This window comes from Triticum urartu, chromosome 6A (assembly GCF_056163025.1).
Source record: "Triticum urartu cultivar PI428250 chromosome 6A, HENAU_Tu73, whole genome shotgun sequence".
NCBI classification, from domain to species: Eukaryota; Viridiplantae; Streptophyta; class Magnoliopsida; order Poales; family Poaceae; genus Triticum; species Triticum urartu.
The window spans coordinates 502,881,913-502,904,171 of NC_141878.1; the positions used below are offsets into that span (position 1 = coordinate 502,881,913).

Consider the following 22,259-nt stretch of genomic DNA (forward strand, 5'->3'; position numbering starts at 1 on the left):
CTACATTTACTAGTACAATGTAAATTCAAAATAAATAAGTTTCCCTCTATTCACTTTTGTAAGTCGTTTAGAACAGCTGAAATTAAACTGTTTTAGATGCTGTCTTATAAATGTCTAAAAGGCCTTATAAAAATAAACGGAGGGAGTAGTACAATGAAGACTGGCCAATTTACTGTCAGCTTGCCAAGTCGTCGTCAACTCGGTCAAACCGGCCTAGATTCTTTTTTTCGCCAAGGAAACCTCCCTAGATTCACCTTGAGCCGATCCGCTTGACATAAAAGAAATACCACTAGGTCAGGCATGCAGGTCGATCGGCTTCTCCCCACCGCTAGCAATAGCATTTGCAAGATCACCTCAGCCCTATAAAAACCCACGCATTCCCTTCATCTACCATCAACCGATCCCATCTACTACTAGCACTTAGCTACGATCTCATAATAGCTTCCATTAAGCTTGTCTCACTGAGCTTGGTTGTGCTACTGAGCATTGGGCTAGCCAGCGCACAGGGCACACGAGATGGAGGAGCCGGGACTGTCTACGTGACTGCCGAGGGTGGCAGCAGTGGATCCGATGCAAGTGCCCGGGGTGGTGCATCCCAGATAGGCCGCACTGCGTTCGCTGGGTCTGGCTTTGCCACCGCTGGCTCAAGCTCTAGCTGGGAAGACGAACCGTGCGGCAACTGGTTTCCAGGTCCTCGACCTGGTTATGGTTATCCTCCTAAGGGTGGATGCACCGGAGGTGGTCAGAATATCGGTATCGATAGTGCCGCGCATCCTTAATTTTTCTCAGTGTGATAAATCTGAAGGCGGAACCCAAAGTTTTATGTTTTTCCCTTTTGCACCTTGGCCTCGTTAGTTTGCTGCGTTTTACTTTCATATATACTTTCATCATGTACTATGGAGGAATCAATAAAGGGCCCCATCATATTAAAGGATGTATCAGCTTATGTTATTACTAATAGTCTTCCCCACTTTGCCTTACGCTCATATTTCTTACCTCAGAATTCCATGTCATATTTGTTGTCTTCGTAATTTAGATTGGCAAGAAATATAGCTAGCGTTTCGAAAAACGACTAAATATGGAAAGGAAAGCAGTTATTCCTAATGGCTGGGTAGACTCGCCCTAATTAATTCAGTTCTTAGCAGCAGTTTGCCGATGTACAAGCTCTTTTTTTTTTCCTAATATCTAAGGGGGTGGTACTGGTACGCCTAGGTTTACTTTTGCTGTGGTATAGAAGATGCAGATCTACTCGTTAACGATCGTCGAAACAGAAAACGTGCACACGAAAGTTGGGTAAAACAACGAAATGAAGCTAGTGGTCAAATAAAATTTCAAAGACTGGGTGCGAATTTTTGCCAAAATTCATCGGTTTTCATAACATGCACGCATGAACATGTCTGTGCTGTATAATAGAGGATGTAGATTTACTCGTTAACGATCGTCGAAATAGAAAACGTGCATACAACGGTTGTGTGAAACAACAAAAGAAGCTAGTGGTCAAAGAAAATTTCAAATGGTCGACCGGGTGCGAAGATTTGCCAACATTCATTGGTTTTCATAACATGCACACATAAACATGTTTGTGTGGGCATAATTGGAGACGTAGACCTACTCGTCAACCATCGTCGAAACAGAAAACGTGCACACGACAGTCGTGTGAAACAACAAAAGAAGTTAGTGGTCAAAGAAAATTCAAACGGTCTACCGAATGCGATGATTTTGCTGAAATTTGTATAAAACCCTGCAAAGATTAGCACGAAATTCAAGATATACATTCAATGAAATTAGGACCGACCGTCTGAATGGAACATAACGCTGATGTGCATCTTTTTCGTGCAGAACTTATTTCGAATCGAAGCACCATGTGTAGAATAGAAGGGATCATGTCTAGGTGATTAGGGAGGTGAGTGGCATGACCTAAGCTCGAGGTGTATCGCTCGTGCCTGGCTCTAGAAATAAACGGTTGATTTAAGTGTTTCCCCGAGTCAGGTCCAGAGGTGTTTTTCCCCAGAGCCAGGCCGAAAGGTGCTTTTCTCCAGAGCTGTAGACTACCAAACGCCCAAAATCCTATTCAGCGCTTATGGCAATAGTTACAAGCTTATTCCGTCACTGTTGCCTACGCTTGATCTCCTGTTGAGCGTAACAGGCCGGCCCAAAAGTGTCTCATCCTAGGACCGGGCCGTTTTATTTCGTTGTTTTCGCTTGGTTTTTTGTTTAATTTTATTTGCTTTTTTCCTTTGCTTTTTCTTTCCCAAATTTGTGTGTTTTTTCAAATTCAAAAATATCTTTTTGATTCATAAAATATTTTCAAATCCGTGAACTTTTTCTTGAATTTGTGATCTTCTATATGTATTTTCTAAAACTCATGAACTTTTTCGAATTTATGATTTTTTTTTCAAATGTACGCACTTTTTTTTTGAAATGGAGGCAAAATTTTTACCTCATCGATTAATTAAGAAGAAGAGAATTGCCCAACTAATTTATGAAAAACCTGGCGAAAGTCAATACAAACGAAGAAGCACGAAGAAACTACTCCCACAACATGAAACCCCACAACCGCACAGGCGGGCTGCCAAACTCTCCAAATACACAACATCCACAAACCCCGACACTGCTACTACGTCAACTGACTCCCCACGAGAACACCTCGACAAAAGATATCAAACACCTCCCAACCCACAACGACAACCCAAACAAAGAGGACAAGCCGAGAGACCAAAAATCATCCATCAAGCAGCCATAGACACCTTGCTTTTGGCATCATTTTTGCCTTTGCCCATCTTCTTTTGTTTGCTCTTTATTGACGTCCCCATCAGGAGGCAAGCAATCGATCTGCCCAAACCAGGTCTAGCAACCTTCACGCTGACTAGCAAATCACAAAGTTCCTTCACGAAAAGAGCATTTGGATTTGGAGTAGGTGCCACCACAAGTAGCTCAATGGTCATGTCACTCACAGGCATCACCTGCCCGTCGGTCGCGGGCGAGGGAAGGGCAACAACATCAGAAACTCCGTATGCACCTTTTTCTTTTCAAATGTACGGTAATGACGTGACGAAGTCCGAACTCAAGTGGGTGGCCACTCGGATCGCTTTGGCGCAGAGGCTTCCATGCAGAGCGGGAAACTGCGGACACAAAAGTATACAAACCGACAAAAAAAATATTCGGGAGCAGTCAATTTATGCGAGGCAAATAACTGGAAAAACTGCACTTGACAATTTGTTCGGGGAGCAGACGACGCAACAACTAGAGGCTTGATTGCTTCACAACGAATCGATCTTATTGTTCCAGCGCCAACGTCATCAACGTTTCGCAGGTTTCTTTAAGAAAAAGAGTTAGTAATTCTATTGTTTACCGGCATGATTCAGGCATGATTCAGGCTTGTGACACAATTGACACATATGTGCATTAGCTCGGACGGTTCTCGCATAGGATAGTTGGTTCACTATCCGTCAATCAACATAGATGTGCAGGGGAGGTGCATAGCCTAAAATATGGCACAAGTGTGATCAATCGGGATTATAAATTGAGGCTTTTCTCAAATTGTGGTCAATTCTGTCGTAAGCGTGAACCACGGGTGTAAGAAATGAAATTAATTCTAAGAAAAATGGTTGATCGGTGCAGGTAGACCTAGCACTATGTTTGAACACCTGCACGCACGTTGCCCGTGAGTACCGCACGATGCAACCGCCATTTTATTTTGAGTGGAACACCAGTTCCTCTGCTGTTTTTCAGTAGACAGAGTCCAGTAGATCGATTTTGACATGCTCACAGAGCAGCCACTGCACGGAACGGTAGAGGACACGACTGACGATCAAATGCCACAAATGCCTTTGCACTATCTGCCTGCGGTCCACGAGATGATGTGGTGGACTCTGGATCGGGAGCGCCGAAGCAGAGCAACTTTTTGATGTTTGATTTGTAGGGTTCTGTTCTATTCTATTCTACTGCCAGACCAACCATCGCGAGGGATTTGGTGACAGCGGAATCTTTCTTTTCTTTATACTCCTATATGAGTAGCTGACATTCACTGGCACTAATGTCCCGGACAAACATTCCAAAGAGAAAACAGGAGAAAGAGAAGCCATGGGAGGAAGGGGTGGCGACCCCCAAACAGGGCCGCTGCTGGAGAAGCTCCCGGAGTCCTCTCGCAGTTCATCCGAGGAGCATCCGGTCAAAAGAACCGGTAGGCCCTCTTGTCTAATCAGCTGCTCCGTCACAAGATTACATATCTTGATTTCACCCGTTCGTTAGAAATCCCCATGCCTGAAACCTCTGGGATGAACTTCGTTGTGTTCATGGTAGTACCACTCTGGCAGACGGCGCCTGGTTTATTCATGCATGTGAAATCGTATACGGCAAACCATCTGCCATGGGGTGTATAATCCACCGGCTAGCTCCGTTGAGAGCATCCATGTCCGCCACATACCCGCATAATCGCTCGCTGGAGATTGGCCAAACTGCCAGCAGACGGGTCACCACTCACCACCAGGGCCGGCCCTGGGTAGGGGCAAGAAGGGCGACGCCCTAGGGCCCCAGCCTGATGGGGGGTCGATCCTGGGCATCTATATACACTAGGTATACTAGACAGCCCAACATTTATTAAACAAATGCACCGAGCAAGTCACCAGAGTAACAGAAAAAGGCCATCATTCTTAAAGCCTATAGCCTAATCTAACTTACTAATGTTATATAGGTGAATCGTGAGGAGGCAGCCAGCTTCTGTTCCATCTAGCCGCCACCGCCGTTTCTTCTCTCTAGACTGAATTCTTTGTCTGTCTTCTCGTTCCTCATCCCGCTCCAGCGCTCCTACTCCCAAAGCACACATCATGGCTAGTAAATAAGTAGCCGATTTCTTTGACCCACTATTAATTTCTCTATCTCACTTCCCTATGGTTTTCCCTATAAATATGCCCATCGAGTGTGCGGCATCAGGCAACACTTCATCCGCTAGTCTCTTTGCAAAGAGCGCTGCTACACACACGACAGTGCTCAGCCGATTCTTGCATGATCCTACTAATCTAACCATGCATTCCTAGGACAAACTGAAGTAGAACCGCTGGATGAAGCATCGTCCATCGATCGGCCAGTTAAGTATCGTCTGCATAGTACTTTCGCTTTGCAAATTGTAATTTTCTTGGGTCAACAGCTCACAAAGTTCCTGCAATCTCCCAGTCCTTTTGCGCTTCATCTTTGTACTGTTTTTTTGGGTTTTCCAGCGATTCCCTGACCGATCTTCTCTTCATTTGAGGATATGAGGATCATACCAAGATCTAATATGATTGGGATTGGATAGCTGGATTTCTTCCATTTCACCTTTGACAAATTCAGGTGTTCCCGCTCCTTTCCTGTAAAATTGTTGCCTCAAAAGTATTTATCTTGTTTTCTCCGGTGTTAGGAATCCTATCCTCATTGGTATATAAGAATTAAGACTTTGTTGGTTGTTGCCAAGACAAGCATGTGCATTCCTGTTTACCCATGGTGTATTATGAGACGTTATTTGGTAATGCAATCTTCTAGAACTTTCAATCCAAAAGAAAAGTTATGCTTTATATTAATATATAATTGATTTTTCCCACTAGTGGGCCCACTTTTTACGTTCGCCCCGGGCCTTTGAAAAGTCAGGACCGGCCCTGCTCACCACCACTCGATAGGATTGTTGTAATATCGCATTCACTTGACAGCGCCATTTGCACTCTGGACACGGCCGGCAGCAACAACGACCGACGCGAGACGAACAGCCACAATTCCCCAACATGCAATTGCTTGCTCGTGTGCACTCTGGATTCTAGTCTAAGGCCTTGTTTATTTGGACTTTTGCTTCTGTTTTTGTAACTTTTTCACTTTGGCCCTAAAAAACCATAAAAGCTCCTAAATATGTGCTTTTAGAATTTTTCTAGCTTTTGAAGCTAAATGTTGTTATATCGATTCATCAAAAGCCATAAAAGCTTTAAAAGCATCTATTTAGGAGCTTTTGTGGGTTTTTTTGTCAAAGTGGAAAAACTTCAAAAGCAGAAGTAAACACCCAAACAAATAGGGCCTAAATTACTACGGCCGAATTTTTTTTTTGAGGAATATCATCGGAAATTTTGATTGATTGATTATTTGAGTTTTGGATGGACAGGCACGGTATGGACGGCGTCCGCGCACATCATCACGGCGGTGGTCGGCTCCGGCGTGCTGTCGCTGGCGTGGAGCGTGGCCCAACTCGGCTGGGTCGGCGGGCCGACGGCCATCGTGTTCTTCGCGGGGGTCACCGTGGTGCAGTCCTCCCTGCTCGCCGAATGCTACGTTTCTCGAGGAGATCCGGAGCGTGGCAGCGGCGTCAGGAACAAGTCTTACATGGACGCCGTGAAGTTTTACCTAGGTGATGTGATGATAACCATAACTAGCTACTTCCTCTGTCGAGTTTATTAGTCTTATCGTATTTTATGCCAAACTTTGATAGTAAATTTAACTAATAAAACATAAGTTTTATTGCATTAAAAATAATACCATTCGAAACTTCTTTCGAATAGAAAGCCAATGGTATAAATTTTATGGTGTGTAACTTATATTTTGATAGTAAAAAGTCAGTGATCAAAGTTTGACCAAAAATACAATGAGGACTTTTCATGAGAAACAATATATTGGTCCCAGCTGTGAGTTGTGTTTAATGACATCAATTGTCTATAAATGCTGTTAGTTTCCAGGGCAAAATTAAAGATCGCTAGCTTTGTGAACACTACAGATTATGCACAGATAGCGACTGAGTTTTGATATGCATAATATTACATCGGCGCAGGTGAGAAGAGACAGATGTTGAGCGGATTTTTCCTTAGCATCAGCCTGTTTGGGAGTGGCGTGGTGTACACTCTCACCACAGCCACTAGTATGAGGTAAAATATATCTAAACATAGTACTTGACATATATATGATCTCAGTGCTGTGTGACAACCACACGAGTTTATTGGTTGTAATGTAGAACCATGCCATGCTAAGAAATAATGATGTCAAACAAAGACAAAAAGATAAACTAGTGTGAAGAGCTTAATGATGGCCTTTTTCATGCCGTCTATGACATGCTAACAAATAAATATGTCATACAAGGCTGAAAAGATAAACTAGTTTCAAGGGCTTAGTAATGGCCTTTTTCATGCCGTCTATGACATGCTAAGAAATAATAATGTCAAAAAAGTGCGAAAAGGTAAACTAGTGCAATGGCTTAGTGATGGTCTTTTTCATGACATCTTTGACATGGCAAGAAATAATGATGTTAAACAAGGCCGAAAAGGTAAGCTAGTGTCAAGTGCTTAGTGATGGCCTTTTTCATACCGTCTATGACTTGCTAAGAAATAATGATGCCAAACAAGTGTGAAAAGGTAAACTAGTGTCAATGGCTTAGTGATGGCCTTTTTCATGCCGTCTTTGACATGGCAAGAAATAATAATGTCAAACAAGGCCGAAAAGGTAAACTAGTGTCAAGGGCTTAGTGATGGCCTTTTTTCATGCCGTCTGTGACATGGTATGAAATAATGATGTCAAACAAGGTTGAAAAGGTAAAGTAGTGTCAAGGGCTTAGTGATGGCCTTTTTCATGTCGTCTAGGACATGGTAAGGAATAATGATGTCAAACAAGGCCGAAAAGGTAAACTAGTGTCAAAGGCTTAGTGATGGACTTTTTCATGAGTCTAGAGGTCATCCACTAGTGGCTAGTGTAATATAACCAATAATGTAGTGGGTGAATGAGCGCTTAACCAAAAAGAGTTTAAAGCAAAGTGCTTTGCATAAGATAAAATGTGTATGCAATTTAATCTAGAGCTAGACTATGCCACACATTGTCATTACTTGTTTCGGCACCCAAAAAACACTTTTTTTTTCTATTTCATTGGCACACTGTCTGGTCATGTCGTGTTCCAATCATCTTCAAAATGTTTGGATTTTCAGACCAAAATGAATGGCCATTCAGGTTCCTAGCAACCTTTTGATCCTGTGCAAATTAAAATAATCATTTTGCACTAAATTTATATTTGTAGAACTTAGTTTTATTACTTAGTCCACATAATTAACGACATAATAGTTTAAATAAATAAATTATGTTTTATTTTACTATTCAGTTATAATGTATACCACTAAAGCATTTGTTACTTCTAAATTTATATTGTATGGATGACAACATTCTTATTGAATCAATTTATGACAATTGTGTACAGTATATAGTGTACACATATATATACTGCTTGTATATGCATGTGTCCTAGTATATTTCACTGTAACTCTTCTAAAAAACCGAGTTGGTGATGAGGGTGTGCCTGCCATCCTGCAATATAAACCGTCCGATCTATATCTGACAGATAGAAAGCAAACTATGACAATTTTGTAAAAAGATACCTGCATCCCTCTTCACATTTGTAGATAAGGCCTTCCCTCATTCCTCTTCGTCTCCCACGAGATAAACAGCTCGTATAAATGCATCTTGATGTTCCGTGCAACGCATGAGCCTCTAGCTAGTCACTATAAATATCATGCTAGAGATCTCCAAAGCTTATTGTCTAAGAAATAATCTAATAGTGATTTCTAGTGTATTATTAGACAAGTGTATTTTTAGAAACTTCAGAGTATAATTTAAAGTTAGATTCAACGATTAGTTGTACTTGTACTTGGCACTTGGTATTGAGATAGCATCATTTATAGTAATTACTGATAGACACAATAATGACACTAGTTGTACATTTGCCTACATACAGTTTAATATTTGATTTGCACTTCCGAAATGCCCTTGGTTTTATCTAGCGTATTCAAGAGCTCATGCCAGTCTCTCACAGCCCAAGTCACCACCCACCAAATCAGATTAGTTCGTTCTTAGGTGGTACATGCTCCATTTTTTGTGTTCCCCCAACAAGCACGCTACCAAAATGCATTACATACCTTTTCCACATCTTTCAATCAACAGTGAGCCAATGATAGTTTTTTTGGTTGGTGAAGGCAAAGCCCATATTGGTAGAAAAAAAACACAACCCGGGGTATCATACGCTTGGAAGTAGAACTAGGAAAAAAAAGGATATTTGACGTAGAAAGTAAATACATCTATTTCAACCTTTCTATTAAAAATTAAAATAGGAGAAAGGTGAGTTTGTTGTCGAAGGGAAAACCGTTCGAGCTATTTCTGAATAGCTTCCTTCAAAGGGATTTCCACTTGCCCAGTGGATGTCTTCTCGTCTTTTTTTTCCATGCTCCATTTTCACTCAATGATTTATTCGAACTTCGTGACCAATACTTTTGAGGCTTTGATTTTTTCCGCATATTTAATAATGTTTGGGATGTATTGGATAATAATTTAGTGTTTACTAGTATAATTTGGAGTCAATTGTACCACTGGTGCTAAAACTTGACGGAAATGGACACTTTAGTGGTAAAACTTGCGGTATACAACGACTACCACAACTTGGTTTGAGCATGCAAATACAGTGCTAATCACGGCCGGATACAAAATCGACGCTGACTAGGTGCGCTAGCATGGCATGGGGCCCCCTGTCAGCCACCGAATGACAGAGGCAGGACGTGTGGCCTGTTATTTTACAAAAAATGCTTTAGAGTTTTTTCCTCACAAAAAAGCCCCCAAAACATATCAATATGAATAGTACTAGGCCGCATGGGCACACCTGTCAGCAACTCACAAATAATTGAAAAAGAAGGGTGCGACACTAGTGCAAAAACTTGTGGCACAATGAGTTGGTGCAACAACCTGGATCAGGCGTGCAAATGCAAGCTAATCATGGTCGGGTGCGTGCAAATGCAAGCTAATCGTGGTCGGGTACATCAACGATTACTAGGTGCGCCAGCATGATGTGGGGCCCGCTGTGATCCACCAAACGGTGGAGGCAGGGTGTGTGGCCTGCTATTTTGCGAAAACACCTCGAACGTTTTCCCTAAAGGCTTGTTCGGTTAATCCCTCCCACAAAAGGATTGGAGAGGATTGGAGAGGATTGAGGTGGATTTTGACTTGTGGGGGATTTAATCCCTCTCAATCCCCTCCAAACCCCTTCAAATCTGAAGGAACCGAACAAGGCCTAACGAAGAAACCCGGTCAATATGAATAGTAGTTGGCTGCATGGGTGCACCTTTAAGTGACTCACAAATAATTAAAAAATGGGTTCGTGCAGCTAACCACCCGACCCAGGAGCATTTCATGTCCTATGTGGATATGTCTTTTTTTTAGGGGCTATGTGGATATGTCTATTATGTATTCTTTGAATCTTAAGTCGGTTGTAGTTTGCACACATTCTGTAATATATTTTTTAGAAATTATTAAATATATGTCAATTATAATCATGTGTTATAATAATATACATATAAATTAAATAAATTATATATAAAATAATGACATATTAATTTATGATTTATCCATATAATTAAATTATAAATTACAAAACTATTCATGTAGTAATACAAATATTTAATAAAAATATCAAAGTAATTTATATGTTTCTGTATATTTCAATAAATGCTTATATAAGCTTAATACTGTTTACGGTTTTAACAAATATTCATGCAGTATATAAAAGCGTTCATGCTTTAAGAAAGTTCAAATTTTTCTATATACTTTAATAAATGCTTTTATAAGTTTTAAAATGTTCACAGTTTTAACAAAATATCCATGTAGTATATAAAAGTGTTCATGCTTTAAGAAAGTTTTTATTATTCTCTGTATTTGAATATGTGCTAATATAATTTGAAAAAGGTTCATAGTTTTAACAGAATATTAATGTACTATATAAAAATATTCATGCTTTAAAAAACATTCTTATAATGTAAAAATAGTTGGCTGGGATTTGATCCATCGACATGCAGTCATCAGGTGCACGTGCCCACCACCCCACACAGCTGCGTTAGTTTTGTAGAAATTTATAAATATATGTAATTTATAATCTTATGTTATAAATAATATATATTACATTAAAAATATATTCATGTATTAATTCAAAAATTATCCATATAATTAAATTGTAAATTGTAAAATTATTCCCGTATTAGTTTTCATACTTAATAAAAGTATCAAAGTAATTTCATACTGTTCTATATAATTAAATGCTAATATAAGTTATAAATGTTCATGCTTTTAATAAAATAATTATGTAGTATTTAAAGGTGTTCATTTCTATTTTGCATTTTATTTTATTTTTATTATAACTTGCATATCTTTTGTATTTTTTTAAAAGAATAGTGCAAAATGGTCCATAGGGACTGTAGCCCGCTTAAGTGGTTGTTTGGATACAGGGAATTAGTTGAAAGATTTTAGAAAATGAGTTTTCCTAAAAGCTGGCCTTTTAGACTTTTATACGGTATGTCTAAGGCACATAAGGCACATCTAGATGTGCCCTAGTTATTGCACATCTAAGTGACTCAATTAAGCATAAAAAGGAAACGAAAAAGAATACCCAAACGAATCTCTGCGCAAGATCAATGACATAGGACTTAGATGTGCAATACTTATGGCACATCTAGATCTACTTTAGCAAAACTGTTTATAAAACTCAATTGTGCATATCCACGTTTTAGTTAGGTGATCCAAACAAGTTTTTAGGTGGTCACAACAGAAATCACGTTTAAAAAGACCTAGTTCTCTATAATCCTCTTATTTAAACAACCCGCAAGACTCAATGGATATATAGGAGACATATCCACTTAGAACATGAAACATTATGTGTGAATTGGCTTGGTACACACACCTGCTGGCCACAACTCACCACTTTTGCACATTATTTGTGGGCCCTTGACAACATGACCCACCCATACCAGGGGCTTTTCCATGAGAAAAATAATTATGAGGTTTTTTTTACAAAATAAGGGATCACACATCCTGTTTTTGTCGTCCGGTGGCTGACAGCAGGCCCATGCCATGTCGGCATGCCTAGTTAGCATCGATTTTGTATATGACGGCAATAAGCGTTGTATTTGCACGCCCGAACCAAGGTGTTGCATGAGTTCGATGTATGCCGGTTTCCGTGAAGTTTTAGCACTACTCGTCTAATTGACTATAGAATTTTGTATTTTGGTCTCTCCTCCTCCAAGGACCTAGGTTGGTCGCCCCATTTGTCTTGACTATGGGTTGTATCTGTCAATGTTGGGTATGGCTTGAAAAATCCAAACATTCGAGAAGTGCAAATGGGGCTCTACAAAGTTTTGGAATGCTTTTTTTTTTGCAGAAAGGACCAGAGTTTATATTGAAAATTCCAAAGTAGTTTAGAGTACCCCAGAAGTAAATAAAATTACAGCAAGGTCTGCAGACCACACAACAACCACAGCTTCCGCCGAAGCGAGTTGAAGGCGCGTCATCACCGCCGCCGTCGCCCCATTGCCGGAGCCAGCACCTTGTAAAGACGACCATGGAGACCGGGAAGTCTTCAAACTTCGGCCATAAGACTAGCACCCCGAGAAAACCATCGTTGCCAAGGAATCTTCGTCGGAAACCACATATCCACCCCCTACACACTAGGACCCCACCTCCTTGCCGCCAATGGAGGATTCGTTTGCGCAACAATGAAGAGGAGGGGAAGAATGATAATCATAAGGCCAATTCGTCCTTGCAGCAATGCCAACCAGCCCAAAGCTCAATAACATGCCACAATGCGTTGGAGCCATCGATGCACCTGGAATACAAACCACCACTCGATACATAAATCAATGGGAGAGCAATGCCGCCCTCATGTCGGCACCACCAGCACCAGCAAGGAGGAAAAGAGGCGGTAGAATTATTCCTGCAGAGTGACAGCGATCTCAACCACAAATCAGCGCCACACAACCTAAAGCTACCCTATCTACACGCCCGATGCAGAGGAACGAGATCCCCACCTCCCCCCATTGCCAAAGCGAGCGGAGGAGGCCAGGATCCGCGCTCTCACTGGCGGGTAAAGGGGATCTCCTGGCACCACCTTTTTCACCTTTGCACTCAAGTGGAATGTTTTAGCTAAAGTATCTCACCGAGATAATGCATGACAAGAAATCTCATGGATATGTGAGATATTCTACAAAAAATCTAAAATTTATGACAATGCTAATACTGAGGTGGTTGCTTCCTTTTTGCTCACGGTCTATTCTTTCGAGAAAAAAATCTTCTCTTCCTCTCTATTTCTTCTAGCCAGGGAATCTAGAGTCAGAGGTGGGCTAGGTGGAATGATGTGGATGCTCACCAGAAGATTAAGGGTTAGGACGAGCGATATAGGAGTAGGTTAGAGAGATTGCTTGATCTGGCAACCATGTTCAAGAAATTTCTGACTATTGGCCAAATGAAAAAATCTCATAAATTAATGCTTTTATTTACTTATAATGTTGCATCAACTGGACACAAAGCATAATGTGAATATAACCAGTCTCTACATGACTAGGATGCACACAACAAAACTCTAATTCACCCACATGATAATAATAAAAATGGCAGCAACAACAAAGTCATACTAGACCAAAATCATGCTTATGCGAAGCGGGTGGAGGACCTATCGGTACGTAGACTATGCATCTACTTGTGTGGGGTAAATAAAATCCTTGGCCACCCGCTTCAAATGTGTACACACTGTCGTGAAGAATGGTTAGTGCTCCAGTAGTTGGAGAGTAGACGATAACGGGGCCAATGTGTACATATAACCTGCATTTGTGATAAGTTTATATTTTACCATTGAAAACCATGTCTTTTTCTACATAGCCATAGCGGCCATAATAAGGCAGACACTCTCACCGTTATAAGCGCATCAAACTTGTGTGGTATACCATCAAGCCACCGACCATACATATTGGCAACATTGCAAGGCAAATACAAGTTGGATGCGACCTTGGTGACATACCATATAGAAAACGAAAAGGCGCATTGAAAGAGGGGTTTAATTGTCTCTCAGGTGGACAAAAATAACACTTCCTACTTCTCTGCCAATTACCCAGGTTGTCCTTTGTAAGAAACACGCCTCGGTGAAAATACCAAATAAGAAAAAATGAATGATTAATTGATTGATGACCAATATTTCAATTCAAAGCTAACACACTGACTCGTTCTTTGACTCTGCCGGAGGCAATCTTCGTCCTACGCAATATTTATTCTATAATTTTCCTAGCCTTGCCTCTTCTCTCCCTCGCAAATACAATTGGTTTGATCATGGGGTCAGTTGGTCCTTCCACCTAGCCTTGGTGTCACATGGAGGGTCTAGGATTTGGTTGAATCTTGATTGTCACATTGGCCATGTTATGTCGGCGAGTGCATCAAGGGTTGCGGCCATTGGTTCCTCGGGATCTTCTGTGACACTTGATGGCATGATGAAGAATCTGGACCTGGACAACAATGAACTCGAGAATGTTTGTGTCATTGAGGAATATCTGAACAGCCTATGCAAGAGGGTGGAGTGATCAGCGGTGGTGCGCATGCATATGTTGCATCCTTTTGGTGTGCATTCCTTCATTGAGGCGATGAAGGCCGCATGGAGCATGTCATGTAGACTCAAACACCACATGGCTAGGAAGAATTTCATCTTCATATATCTTTACTTTTTGGGTGACTAGTGGTGACTCAAGGAGGCTAGTCCCATGATGTTCCACCCCATGGCTTCCCAAGATCGACAACTGAAAAATCTAATGGTCTGGTTACACATCATTTGCCATCTGGGATTAATACTAGATAGAGGAACTAGTGATGTAGAAGGACAAACAGATCAATATGTGCTCCGTGTGGATGGCATCGACTATGTAAAAGTGAACGAAAATCTTGATTTTTACAAAATCATTGACATACATTCCTTCACGGTGAAATACGAGAGGGCGCCCTAGTTCTGTGACATGGTGTGGTCTTCTAGGGAACATGCATGAAGATTGTAAGCTGGGGGAACATGCACAAGTCACAATTCAATTATGGAGGTTGGATGTGGGACGAGTTTATTAGCACGTAGCCCCCCTTTGATACACACTGCTTCATTTCTAGGAAGGGACATGAAAAGGTGGTAGGGGCCAGAGAGAATGCCATAAGCACTTGTGCATGCAAAAGGACTTTGAAGGAAGCACCATAGATGAATGATTACTCCCACCGTACTGGTGCATAAGTTACATTATGAAAACCAAGTAACCCAAAACACTTAGCTGAGGTGCATTAACTACCCACCTCGTTCCCTGTTTTTTGCCTTGAAAAAAGAAATCAGCCAATAGGAGACATGGGACGTGTATGCATCCAATGACTTGTGACTACTTAGCATAACATGCAGTGGTCAATTCTCTGCATGCAATAGTATTAATTATCAAATAAACATCAAGTTTCCCCCACCTTGATCGCGGTGGAGAACCTAAGATGACTAATACACCGGTACAAAGGGAGTAGGAGGAAGACACCACACCTAGTCCCGTGAAGGTAGTAGGAAGGGATGGCCCACTTCGTCTTATGATGAGAAGAAATGGCTCAATTGCAAGTCTAGGGACCGACAATGAGAACTAGGTTGCATCAACTAGTAAGGAGGCCCCATCCCACCCCCATACATCACGTACTTCCTGCGTATTAGTCATCTTAGGTTGTGCACCACGACCAAGGTGGGGGGGGGAGGGAACGAGAGAACTTGATGTTTATTTGCTAATTAATACTATTGCATGCAGAGAATTGACCACCGCATATTATGATAAGTAGTCGCAAGTCATTGGATGCATACACGTCCCACGTCTCCTATTGGTTGATTTCTTTTTCCAAGACAAAAAACAGGGAACAAAGTTGGTAGTTAATGCACCGCGCCTAAGTGTTTTAAGATTATTTGGTTTTCATAATGTGACTTATGCACCGGTACGGAGGGAGTACAGTTTTTGAGCTGAAGCACAAAGTAATCTAGATGAGCTCAAATCCCCATACTACATCGAGATATCAATGAGCTCCGAAGAGAAGTGCCTCCTAGAGCAATGAATATGTTGTGCTAGAACTGTCGCCCTTTCCCCACCTTCTGATCTAAGAGCTTTGGGCTTGAGTTGAAATTCACGGAGAAACCACCGATAACTCAATTACCAATGCAAGTGCAGGAAGAAATGAATAGGCGGGGCTACGGGTACCATGAAGCTAAATGTTGCTGGTGAAGTATCAAAATCGTCTGTTGGGAGAGCCATTTGTGTGGCTTTCCATAATCGGGGATTGTTTCCTATCACTCGACGACCATGGCGACGTCGGAGAGGATGGCGCCAGCGGCCGACCTGCACTTGGTGGCATCTGACCGCTTGAGCATTGTCAACAATATTCAGACTAGCTCAATGGACCTATACAAAGTAATCATCCAAGAAACTGAACTGGGAGATTGCAGTTTGAGGATGCGTTTTCTTCGAAACAATCACCAGGAGGGGAGGGAGACTTCCTACCTAAATATATTTCAAATATAGAGAGTATTTAGATCATCATGACAAGCATGAGGAGAGTAAGTCACGCCATCTTCCTATTTTTTCAGAGAATCAGGAAGATGATGAAGGGCTATAAAGAGGCCGACAACTCAACGGTAGTGCGGACTACCAGAGGTGTTCGATGGGTTGGTAGTCATGCTACATCCCCAACAAATCTGCTAGCAGCCCATTCGAGTTCCGCTTGAAAATAAGAATCTCTTCTTTATTTTCGTTTTATTGCCCAAGATAAGCCCATTTTATAGAGCCAAGCCTATTATAATAGTTCAACTGCCATATTCGGGATAGGACTGCTGGGGTCTCTAAACCCATTTGCGCCCCTAGATTTCGTCTCTCAGTGTCAGTGTCGGCTCAGCAGAGTGATTTCGCCGTTGGTGTTCTTTCCGATTTGAATGCATTTCACCGATTTCTCAAAAAAAAATTGCATTTCACTGCTCCACCAGAAATCCCCTCTGCCCCTAGAGTACTCCAGCTTGGTTGTTTCCACCGCCTGTCCAGGGTTGAGATGGACATTACGCGTCACACGCGACGAGCAACATGACATTTGAAGAATAGGTGCATTTCAGACCTTCCACTGCATGTTGCATCTTGGGCAACTCGTAGAGCTTAGCAGAGTTTTTCAGTGTAGATATTGCCTACTATTGTGGTGATCCAGGTAGAATAGCCAGTCGAAGACCCTAGAACAATTCGTGGTAGTCATGCAAAAAAATTAGCAGTCCTAAATGTTTTTAAAACTAGCATTTTTGGAGCATTGATTTGGTTTTCTTGCCACGACTTCCACGAATGTTATTCGTGCTGAATTTTTGCAAGCATATATACAAAACATTTGTCAAAGTTTTTCCCAAAGGAAATTCAGAATTCTTTGATTTTTAACTATTTTTTATTGTACTGCTCATGAGTGAGCATTTGAGCTCGGGAGCAGATACTCCACATCCCTCCCTTATAGATTGTTGCTAACTATTGTAACAATCTCTGGTTTATCAGGGCGATTCATGAAGCGAATCGCTACGGCCGGGAAGGCCGAGGCGCACCGTTCTCCACCGCCGCCGCCGGGGGCTCAGACGTCTACTACATGCTCCTGTTCGGCCTCGCGCAGGCAGTGCTGTCGCAGATACCGGACTTCCACAACATGGCTTGGCTCTCCGTCTTCGCCGCAGTCATGTCCTTCTTCTACTCCTTCGTCGGCTTCGGCCTCGGCGCCGCCAAGGTGATCGGTACGTGCGTAACAGTAACAGATAGCACGACGCACTCGCACACATGATCGGCCATGTGACGATTCCTTTCTTCAGAGAATGGGGTGATCATGGGGGGAATCGGAGGCATTCCCCTGGTATCCCCGATGCAGAAGGTGTGGCGCGTCGCACAGTCCCTAGGCGACATCGCCTTCGCCTACCCTTACACCTTGGTGCTGCTGGAAATAGAGGTAGGTCAGAATGCATTTGCATATGCACAAAATGCCAGTGCGATTGCATGCGCTCGGCGTAAGGGACCGAGCTGACACGGTATGATCAAGCAGGACACGCTGAGGTCGCCGCCGGCGGAGAGCAAGACGATGAAGAAGGCTTCGAGGGCCAGCATCGCGATCACCACCTTCTTCTACCTCGGCTGCGGGTGCTTCGGCTACGCGGCGTTCGGCGACGGCACGCCGGGGAACCTCCTCACCGGCTTCGGCGAGCCCTACTGGCTCATCGACCTCGCCAACCTCTCCGTCGTCCTCCACCTCCTCGGCGGCTACCAGGCAAGCACCTACTACTATCCTATGTATGTGCCGCGTGCAACCGCGACCTGACCTGACGCCGCTCGTGAATTACGTATGTGTTCAGCTGTACAGCCAGCCGGCGTTCGCGCTCGTGGAACGACGCTTCGGAGCCGAGGCCTGGGCCGTCGAGGTGGAGCTGCCGCTGCTCCGCTGGCGGCGCAGCGTCAACGTATTCAGGCTGTGCTTCCGCACGGCGTACGTTGTGGCCGTGACGGCGATGGCCGTGTGGTACCCCTACTTCAACCAGGTGGTGGGGCTCATCGGCGCCTTCACCTTCTGGCCGCTGGACATCCACTTCCCCGTCGAGATGTACCTTGCGCAGAACAAGGTGGCGCCGTGGACGACGCGGTGGCTCGCCATTCAGGCCTTCCGCGCCACCTGCCTGCTCGTCGCCGCCTTCGCCTCGGTTGGCTCCGCCGTGGGGGTGTTCGGCCCCAACAAAGGCTAGCTAGTAGCCTAGTACATATGCGGTTCGATCACTTGACTTTCTTCAGGTGGCAACTCTGGCAACCCTGATTTTTGCGTAGCTACGAATGTGTTAATTTGTTTTAGAAAAACAAAGTAAATCCTGCCCTATGAAAAGCAAAAAATATACACTTACGATCTATTCATCAAACAGCATGACAATACAAAGAACACAAAAGTAACAACGATAATGTTCATTTTCATAGCCCACCTAACGACAACTACAAACACTCGATCCGAAGGTGCATTGCCATCATTACCGCAGCTCTAACAGACTCTAAGAGCATCTCGTAGCAGATCCCTATCCCATATCTTTTTTTAGGGAACCACTGTTGCTCATCTAGTAGATCCCCTATCCTAAAAATTAGTTGATTTTTCAGTGTTGTCTTTGGTGCAAACTAGGGATCAAGTTTCTCTGCAGATTTTGCAATGGTGTTGGAAAAATACTGACACACGTGGAATCGGCTCCAAAAATAGCAAAGGTGATATACTTAATTCGCCGCAAAATAATCCCTCACTAAACCATCATTACACATGGCGGTCTCGAAAAACCATCCTTAAAACTAATTGAGAACCATGTCGCGGCCTCTTAAAATCCTCCTGCATATCAACCACGTGACCCACCAACTCAAATTCATCGTCTTCGTCCTTATCCGGCGACGAATTGACGAAGATCGTCTCCCACGACCTCTTCATCTAAACATAAGGAAATTTAATAGTCAATTTGAGACCTTTTGTTATAAAATGTTTTTTTTGGAAAAATAAATACCATAGAGGCAAATATCTTCTGTGCGGAGGCGGTCGGAGCGCCAGCAGCAGAGCTCTGGTTTGCGCTCCAAGGCGGCAGCAGAGATTGCCAAGGCTGCCAAGGTGGCGGCACAAGCGGTTCACGAGCGATGATGCGTTGAATGCAATTTGGAAGTAGCGCGACAACGTTGACGACGCCAATGACAGACTACTTCTCTGGTTCTGGCTGTGCCGGCCAGCTCTGGCCTGCGCTCCAGCTTGCTATCGTATTTCCGAGGTCGGTTGGTCTAATTCCAGAGAAAACTGACCTCGGCAGCGACCAGGCAGAGCTTAGTGACGACGGGCTCGTCATCAGCGGCGGAAAAGGCAATTCTAGCCACCTCGACTGACGAGAAGGGGCGGGGAGAGGTCGACATGGTTACGGGATGGCGGTGTCGGTCGATTCTGACAGCATGAAGTCGACAGAGGCAACTGTGGTGGCGGTGTCAAGGGCCAGGTCAGTGCAGTGAGGTGGGTGGAGTGGTTGGGTAAGTATGGTGAGAGTCGCATGTCCAGACTAGAGCATATCCAGCAAATAACGATAAGTTATATTTTAGAAGAAATTGTCTGCTTTAGGAGGATTAACACCTATCTACTAGATCCCACAAACTGTATTTTCCCTAAAGTTTCAACTTTTGTACACCTAAGACTCTCCTCACTGGCCTACTTTTGTTCCAAAGGGAGGACGCCTTGGCGGCGGTTGGTCACCCGTATGTCCTTCAGAAAAGCGTGTGATTCGCCGGTGCCAATCGTGCAATCGTCATTGCCCTGGCCGACGCAGTTGCATCCATCATACTATTACACCGCCCCGCATCTCGCTCCGCAGCAACATTTCGTGTCCACCATCATCGTCGGCCACCATGTGTGATACAATGCCGATCACAACGCGGAGCACACCTTCACGGAGTCGCAATTGCCAACGCCTGTCCGTTCGCGGATGCCGGCTCCCACGCCCTTCAATGCCCTGCCTCTGTTTGCCAAAATGTTTCAATCGGGCGTGGTGGTGTGATTGTGATTTTTTTGCCGCCATAACACCGTTGTTTAATCCAAATAATCCTAGAATTTTCGAGAAATCACTTTGATATTGCCACTAATGACTAATGAACGCGGGAGATCATGAAACCCTTTTGTTTAATGTGTTCCCATGGAAAGAATTAATCTCCAACACGAGAGATCATAAATCTCCAACTGCCGCATCCGTCCGGGCCGCGCGGTCTAGACGTTTTCTGCCATACAACGCGATCTTGTATCCATCTGATGCCCGGTTCACACAAACCGGGGCTTTGCGGGCGTCCCGACAGCCCGCTTCCGACAACCCTGGCCCACACAAAACCTTCTCCCTCGCCCGTGCCCTTTCTCGCCTGAGGAGGTCAGCGCCGCTCAGGAGCATCAGCGTCGTATTCATGCTGGCCCAAAGCGTACACGACCTCTCACTGGAGCCGGCATTAAAGCGGCGCACCGACCGAAAGCTCCGCCCACTGCACGCGTCTTCCCTCCACATTGAAACGACATTCGTCCGCCTACCCTCTGAAAGTGCTAGTTATCGACTAGAGGGGGTGAATAGGCGATTTTTATGAATGTCTTCAAAACAGGAGGTCTTTGAAGACAAACGATAGAAATGAACCTATTCATATGCATTGGAAGGAAGACTACACTAGACAAGCCATAGTCAAGTAAGTAATGAAGTGAAAGCACGAAGACTATCAGTAGCTAGGTAGTATGGATCAGGATGGAAGACAGTATGAAGCCAAACAGTAAACAATCTTCACACAGTGAAGACAATCAAATCATACAAGCAGGCAATGACTTCACGAAGACAAACTGTAAAGTAAAGGGAAGTGGAGGATTGAACCAGTTGCTCGGTGAAGACAAGGATTTGGTAGACCAGTTCCAGTTGCTGTGACAACTATACGTCTGGTTAGGGAGGTGGAGATTTGACTCAGAAGACCGCGTCTTCACCTTATTCCCCTTGAGCCAAGGACACACAGTCCTCGTCCAATCACTCTGGTAAGTCTTCAAGGTAGACTTTCAAACCTTCACAGACTTCGTTCACTGGCAATTAACAATGGCTCTTGGATGCTTAGAACGCGACGCCTAACCGACTGAAGGATTCACAATCCTCAGGTGTAACAAGTCTTCAGGTCACGCAGACAGAAAGACTTCAGTGATGCCTAACACTCTTTGGCTTTGGGTGTTTTGGGCTTTGTCCTCACAAGGATCTCTCTCTCAAATGCTTTTGAGGTGGGTTGCTCTCAAACGACAAAAGCCGTGCACTAACTCTGAGCAGCCACCAATTTATGGTGTAGCGGGTGGGCTATTTATAGCCAAGAGGCAACCCGACCTGATTTGTCCGAAATGACCCTGGGTCATTAAGGAACCGACACGTGTCCAACGGTCGGATCTCAAACACACGCGGCAACTTGACTTGGGCTACAAGTAAAGCTGACCCATCCAGCTCTGGATAAGATTTGCTCTCATTGTCTTCGCTCGAAGACATAGGATTTGGTTGAGCATCACTTCAGTCACTCTGACTTTGTTCACTTGGACCCCACTTAATAGTACAGTGGTTCCTATGACTCAATAAAGAAAAAAAGGAAACTACGAAACAACTATGTCTTCGTACTCCATAGTCTTCACGTGAATGTCTTCTCATGTCATGATCTTCACTATGAATATCTTCACAAACCACCATTGTCTTCAATGTCTCCACACATTTTTAGGGGTCATATCTGGTAGATAAACCGAATCAATATGGGACTACTACCTGTGTTATCCTGCAATTCTCACAAACACATTAGTCCCTCAACCAAGTTTGTCGTCGATACTCCAAAACCAACTAGGGGTGGCACTAGATGCACTTACACCCTCATTAAACTAGT

The 22,259-nt window shown here is 43.5% G+C and overlaps 1 protein-coding gene across 10 annotated transcripts; it reads left to right on the top strand.

Annotated features, from left to right (window-relative positions):
- Positions 1-4,025: 4,025 nt before the first annotated feature.
- On the top strand, positions 4,026-18,736 carry LOC125514415 (putative amino acid permease 7). Of its 10 annotated transcripts, none has more exons than XM_048679730.2 (8): positions 4,033-4,183; positions 5,037-5,091; positions 6,122-6,364; positions 6,782-6,875; positions 17,355-17,584; positions 17,660-17,793; positions 17,887-18,108; positions 18,194-18,736. In XM_048679730.2, exons 2-8 carry the CDS (start codon positions 5,061-5,063, stop codon positions 18,575-18,577), a joined length of 1,338 nt encoding a protein of 445 aa, XP_048535687.1. In that variant the 5' UTR covers positions 4,033-4,183; positions 5,037-5,060; the 3' UTR covers positions 18,578-18,736. The 10 variants fall into 10 exon arrangements, with proteins under 10 accessions (XP_048535686.1, XP_048535687.1, XP_048535690.1 ...); XM_048679733.2 differs by having other exon boundaries at positions 4,051-4,183; positions 5,037-5,500; XM_087528489.1 differs by lacking the exon at positions 5,037-5,091 and adding an exon at positions 5,249-5,500 and having other exon boundaries at positions 4,052-4,183.
- The last annotated feature ends 3,523 nt before the right edge of the window (positions 18,737-22,259 follow it).

Excerpts from the sequence above, each read along its gene's own strand:
- LOC125514415 (XM_048679729.2), top strand. The coding sequence starts at position 4,084 with ATGGGAGGAAGGGGTGGCGACCCCCAAACAGGGCCGCTGCTGGAGAAG. Across the intron at positions 17,585-17,659 it reads CGGCGCCGCCAAGGTGATCG|AGAATGGGGTGATCATGGGG; the intron begins GTACGTGCGTAA and ends TCCTTTCTTCAG. Across the intron at positions 17,794-17,886 it reads TGGTGCTGCTGGAAATAGAG|GACACGCTGAGGTCGCCGCC; the intron begins GTAGGTCAGAAT and ends ATGATCAAGCAG.